The 7227-nt window shown below is 38.5% G+C and overlaps 1 protein-coding gene and 1 non-coding gene across 2 annotated transcripts; both read left to right on the top strand.

The window, feature by feature from the left end:
* Positions 1-222: 222 nt before the first annotated feature.
* Positions 223-6451, top strand: SARC_10602 (hypothetical protein; the record flags this gene model as incomplete). Its single annotated transcript, XM_014295350.1, has 6 exons — positions 223-331; positions 1910-1973; positions 3138-3308; positions 4000-4070; positions 5300-5417; positions 6031-6451. Coding segments are annotated over 6 exons (606 nt in total), but the record flags the coding sequence as incomplete, so codon positions are not given.
* A 241-nt stretch (positions 6452-6692) lies between these two features.
* Positions 6693-6774, top strand: SARC_30228. Its single transcript has one exon. It is a non-coding gene; the product is annotated as a tRNA-Ser (tRNA).
* Positions 6775-7227: the final 453 nt, after the last annotated feature.

Below are 7227 nucleotides of genomic sequence, written 5' to 3'. Positions count from 1 at the left end.
ATATATTCTATTTATTGTATTCATTTATCTACTATCCATTTCTAAGTACATGCACATATGTGCAATCAGCTGCATAGAATACATCAGTACTAAAGCGGTATATAAGTGTAATAAATAAATAAATACAATTATACAACAGAGGCATAAGAAATCTGAGTACTATGCTAGTCTGTGAATCAGTAGAATTTAGTAATGTATATGTCTATATATATATATATATAGATATGCGATCTGTATTCACACTTCCACCCGCAATTGTGCAGCTACTACGAATGGAGGGACGCACTAAACCCCAACCGTGCGGCGGAGTGTTTGGATGTCTTGAAGTTTGGTATGTTGCGTGTGGACATAATCGGTGTACATCCAATTCAAGCTTTACATGTGATTTAATTTAAGTTACACGTGTTTTTAAATTGAGTTTCTTGATTTATGTTATACATGTGTTTTTAATTTATGTTATATATGTGTTTTCAATATTTTGTACATGTATTTTTAATATATTTCATACATGTTTTTTAATTTAGTTCCTACATGTGTTCTTAATTTAAGTTATATATGTTCGTGAATTTATGTTATACATGTATTTTAATTGAAGTTGTACATGTGTTTTTAATTCAATTCATACATATGTTTTTAATTTAAGTTATACCCGTGTTTTTTATTAGTAGAATATATACAATGACCGCCTTCCTTTATCGTTGCCGCACTCTTGTGCTGTAGTACATGTCGTAGCAAGCACCTCAAGTTTACACCACACAGTCTGACATATAACACACCCCCAAGGAAACACCTCAGCACAACAAGCGAAGCAACCACAACTACAAGCTACACACAACAACAAGCTACACACGACCCTTCATGGATGGCCTATATGCCATCTATCTTGTGTTGATATTATCTTATCTATCTTATGTTTATCTTATCTATCTTGTGTTGATATTATCTTATCTATCTTGTGTTGATATTATCCTATCTATCTTGTGTTTATCTAATCTATCTTGTGTTGATATTATCTTATCTATCTTGTGTTTATCTTATCTATCATGTGTTGATATTATCGTATCTATCTTGTGTATATCTTATCTATCTTGTGTTGGTATTATCTTACCTATCTTGTGTTTCTATTTGGCTCGTGCCTCGGTTCAAAGTTCACATACGTTGGGTGGGAATGTGTCTGTCTGTCTTCACATGACACGCAGCGGTGTCTCAGCACGGCATGTCATGTACACGTGCATACACAGAGTCACTTGCATCGATCCTCAGCACCTACGTATTACGCAACGAAATATCTCAGCCCCACCTATCTTGTGATTTTTTTTATCTACGTACACATGCCCAGTATCTTCATGCACCTGTCCACTTGTTTGGACCGTTTGCGCCTCTTCAGTTGGCTCTCCATCGTATTGCCGCTGTGTTGATTTAAAGCCACGGCGTTTCATGTCATGCCCATGTTCGTGCGTGCGTGCAGTTCTGTGTTCAATTGTGAAGTGTGTTTAGGGTTTAGGCTCCTGCTGCACGCCCTATGTCGGACGCATGGGTAGTTTAAGCCTAAACTATTGTTTTATATGATGATATAAGTACATACATATATGTGACGTATGTATATCTGTAGATGTATATGAACACATCCTCATGTATGTCAATATATATATCTGTAGATATATAGGAACACATCCTCATGTATGTCACATATATATATATATCTCTGTAGATGTATATGAACACATCCTCATGTATGTCACATATATATATCTGCAGATTTCTATGCACTCATCATCGTGTGTGACACATATATACATGTGGCATACATGAGGATGTGTTTATGAATATCTATAGATATTATATATATGAACTCATCCTCATGTACGTCACCTATATATCTGTGATCTTACACATGGCTTGCCTGCAGGAATGGTCCATTTCCATGGCATGGATACGGAACAGGATCCAGTGATGTACGTCAATGTGGGAAAGTAAGTTTAAAGAAGTAGTACGTTTTGAGTTAAAAGAAGTAGTACGTTTACCGTTAATTGTTAGTAGTAAACCCATTGGAGTATGTTGATTCTGAGACTTTCAGCTGGTCAGTTATAAGTTACATACGTATGTACAGATGGTATATCGGAACAGCTACAAGCGTCTGTAGCTATTGCTATATATTTATATGCACATCGTCATCATATACACAAATATATATATATAAATATATATATATACAAATATACATATATATATATATTTATATATTTATATATTTATATATATATATATATGTGTGTGTGTGTGTGTATCACGCATAAGTATACACCACGCATACACATACATCACACCCACATTACACCCACACATATACATCCACGCGTTTGTACCAACATCTCACAATATACGAACGAACTTCTAATCAACATCTTACAATATACGTATGAACTTTTAGTCACGCACATTTTTATTTGAACAGTATAACGGTGTGGGTACTGAAGCGTTTCGCCGAGATTTCCTATATTATCGTGATTTGCTCAAACGCACACATACGTCATACACGTATACACGCACATACCACATGCATGCACATATATATGAAATACACACACGCATACACACTTATACCAGATGCATGCACAGATTTGTTATATACACACACCCGCATACACACATATACACCATGTATGCACATATATATTATATATGCACACACACACGCACTTGTAATTTACTTACCTGGCGCTAACTCATCGCACACATACACACATGCATCACACACACATACACACATACACACATACATCACACACACATACACACATACATCACACATACATACACACATACATCACACACACATACACACATACATCACACACACATACACACATACATCACACACACATACACACATACATCACACAAATACATAAATGCATTTTACACGTCACGCATACATCACACACTCATACACACACACATCACACACATATACACATATACACACACATCATACACACACACACATACATAAATACAAAACACACGTACACACATCCATCACACACATACACATATCAATCACACACACATCCGCCCGTGAATGCGTGCAATTATATCAACTCACAGTATACGAATGGATTGTTACTGACCAACAGTTTCATGGTGAAGAATACAACGATTAGAGCACTGGAGCATTTTGCCGAGGTCATTCATCAGGAGGTGATGCGTCTAAACCCCACTCGTGGATATGCGGATATTGTGGTCGATTGTAAAGGTTTCTCTATGCGCACGAATGTGGATTTGACCATGTACCAGGAATTGATCAAGTATGTACGTATGTGAAAGGGGTACTACAATGGGCTTGTATATGGTGTATGTAGTGTACCTACTCGTACTGAGATATATATATGACGTACAGGGTCCTAAAAACCCTAAAACCGTGAGTCGTACTAGCAAAAACGTTTAATATATATATATATATATGTATGTATGTATGTTTGTATGTTTGTATGTTTGTATGCATGTAGGCATGTATGTACGTACGTACGTACGTATGCATGTGTGTATCTGTGTATGTATGTATGTATGTATGTATGTACGTATGTATGTATGTATGTATATGTATGTATGTACGTTTGTATGCATGTATATATATGTATGTATGTATGTGTGTATGTATGTATATGTGTGTGTGTATGTATGTATGTATGTACGTATGTATGTATGTATGTATGTATGTATGTATGTGTAGATATATGCCAGTATCCCTTGACTGATAAGCCAAGCAAGCTCGTATTGCAGCCAAAATTACTCAAAGTGGACCCGATTTGTATTCTGGTGTTTGTGTGCCCCCAGATCATTAGTTATGTGATTGTCATAATTTCAAAAGGCCTGTATCTCATAACTGGTTGGTATCTGCGTTGGTGAGACCCATTCATATCGGCAACACAATACGAGACGCTTCTCAATACATACCGTTCAATTGATATCGAATACCGATCTCACCCGTTCATCCAGGATCGGAAGCTCTTGTCTGCCTGAGATTACGAAGCGGTTGTTTGTGATCAACACACCATACGCTGTGCGAGGTAAACTGATTCACAAGTTCGGTATTATATGGGATAAGGTATAGGGTTTAGGGTTTAGGGTGTGTAGGATATGATGGAACGGGTTTTGAGGGTTTAGGGTTTTAGACATATGGCGCACCTACTCGCTTGCGACTCGCATACAATGGTGTCTACCTACACTATGATACCTACACTACTGATACCTACACTACTGATACGAGCATATCTCAGGCCACAAAGGTATAATGTACGAATGTTACAACACACCACACCACTACGTCATACTGCAACACATCACAGGCCAGATACTGCACGGACCGCATCCACTTGTAGACTACACCTGATCACAGCCTTACTCACAGCTACCCATACCATGTAACGTACTCATTGTTATACATACCATGTACCGTGCTCATTGTTATACATACCATGTAACGTACTCATTATTACGCATACCATGTAACGTACTCATTGCTATACATACCACGTAACGTACTCATTGTTATACATACCATGTAACGTACTCATTGTTATGCATACTATGTAACGTATTCATTGTTATGCACACCATGTAACGTACTCATTGTTATAAATACCATGTAATGTATTCCTTGTTATACATACCATGTAACGTACTCACTGCTACCCATACCATGTAACGTACTCATTGTTATACATACCATATAACGTATTCATTGTTATACCAACCATGTAACGTACTCATTGTTATACATACCATGTGCGGAGCGTGTAGTGTGTTGTAATACTGATCTCATGGGCGGATCGTCCAGAAGTATAAGTTCACGCGAATAGTCAGTGGTTGGCGGTTTGATTGTTCAGTACGGTCACTATCGCAGTGGACTTAACACGTGGCAATATGATTGTGTCGTTTGAATGTCATCGTTATGCGAAAGTCCCTGTTCAGCACAAATGGTATAAGCTTCGTGAGGGTCATTGAGATTCATGCTAGGGTGATGCAAGAAGCACCACAGACTATACACCCACTCGGCGGTGGGGTCTTAATCTTTCATACGACGGACAGGTCCCACACAATCGATACCCCCGACCGTACCAATAGGCGCTGTGCACGTGCTTGTACAAGTTTTGGTTAGCAACCGACCTATGCTATCTACTCACGAATGATTCCAATCGCATGGCCCAATTCTGTACACATGCTTATCTATCCACTACCACACAGTTGACACTAAATGCTATTGCAATGCTTGTTTTTGGATGATGTGAATCTGCAGGTGTCTACAACTTCTGCAAAGGCTTTCTGGATGAACGGACGCTGGACAAGGTCCGCTTCTTGAATAGCGATTTCCCCAAACTAATGAAATTCATACCCGCTTCAGAACTGCCGGAAATGTATGCCCTTAACTTGGAGAAAATAACTAAATGCGCTACTTATAATTCGAATAACGTGGTCATAAAATATCATATATCAATTTGTATCCATATCCACAAAGCTTGGTACATCCATGAATGTTCAGTGCATATTGTACATGCGGAATGACCGGGAATCCTATTCTTCCCTGCCATGCTGGTTGTTAGTCGATTCGATTCGGACACGTCTATCCGTTGCTAAGCAGTATCGTATTCGAACCCCGCAGGGACCAAACGTCCAGTTGTACACAGGTGACAACTAAACTGTTTTGATATCTAAATCAAGAAACGTTCCCGAATACTTTACATGTGCTGTGTGGTCCTTCAAGCACGCACTTGGCATGTATATATATTTTTACTTAGTCACAGATACAATTACGTACTCAGCATGTATATATGATTACTTGGTCACAGATACAATTACGTACTCAGCATGTATATATGATTACTTGGTCACAGATGCATTTACGTACTCAGCATGTATATGATTACTTAGTCACAGAGACAATTACGTACTCAGCATGTATATATGATTACTTGGTCACAGATACAATTACGTAATCAGCATGTATAATTGATTACTCCTCTCTCGCAGATACGGAGGTGAGAGTAAATACACGCGGGAGCCGTATGCTGATGCCACAGACGATAACATGTGTCTAGCCTGATACAGCCTACCCGTGCTGAGCATCTGCGCCTCGCAATCCGTTAAAATAGCTAGTAAACTTTCCCAGCTGAAGAAATTATAACAGACTGTTTTCGCTTGCCAACCGGTACATGGTAATGTGCAAGTTAGCCTGTGCGAGTTAGTTGCCAGAAGTTGTTCTGGGATGAAACCAGCATATGAGCCTGCCATATTCAAATCGATAAACACGCGCGACTCCTTGCGTTGAAAATAAAGACAGTAAGAGTCAGGCAAATTCTAGCTGCGAACTCAATAGTTGTGGCTTTGCGGACGGAACTATTTGGCATTGACCGCAGAATTGAGCGACTATCAAACTCCCATTCTGTTCTTTATAATTTTGAACACTGCCTCCCTCCTACTGTGTAGCGTACTTCCTGCCCATGTTCGCGTGCTTGCACCACCAAAGTATTTTTACAAAACGTCACCGATTTAGGTTGAATTGGTGTCGTTAAACATATGGACGAGTATAGGATAGGGTTTTAGGGTTTTCAGAGCTTCGTTCAGAGCTTCATTTTGTACACAAATCAGCATTGCAAATAATATATATTAAAAAACTGTATTTGATTAATATCTGGCGCATGCCTGAGCGGTTAAAGGGTATGATTAGAAATCATATGGTGTCCCACCTCCAAGGTTCGAGTCCTTGTGCGCCAAGTTTTTCATTAATTTTTTTGTTAAATGAAACAGGCAGAACGGCAGATGAGCACAACCAAACCAAATTAAAATTTTTTATGAAAGTTCGTAACAGGCGTGTAAGTGTTAAGATCAACTTCGAATTCAAATTGGAATTGGGATATATTAATCTGAAAGCAACAATGTATAAGCTGCAAAGGAGCTAGTAAAAGTGTGCTAGAAAGGATTTATTTTGTTCCATAGGAATCAGTAGTCTCTTGTCGCTTCCTCCTCTAAGGAAACTCCTCCTCCTTTCAGATTCTTATTAATGGTACATCGTTGGTGTTGCACCTAACAATCGATCTATCCGTCCTTTGACACCAATCCCCAGCACAGTAGAGTGAAAATGCTTGCAACATATACGAAGTGTTAAACAATTGTATTCACTTAACAGGTAACTTTGTTTATCCCTCTTCTGAGGGTTATATATCCTTT

This window comes from Sphaeroforma arctica (genome assembly GCF_001186125.1).
Source record: "Sphaeroforma arctica JP610 unplaced genomic scaffold supercont1.1318, whole genome shotgun sequence".
Classification (NCBI taxonomy): Eukaryota; class Ichthyosporea; order Ichthyophonida; genus Sphaeroforma; species Sphaeroforma arctica.
The sequence above is the reverse complement of the archived record's forward strand: the minus strand, read 5'-3'. Positions and strand labels throughout refer to the sequence as shown.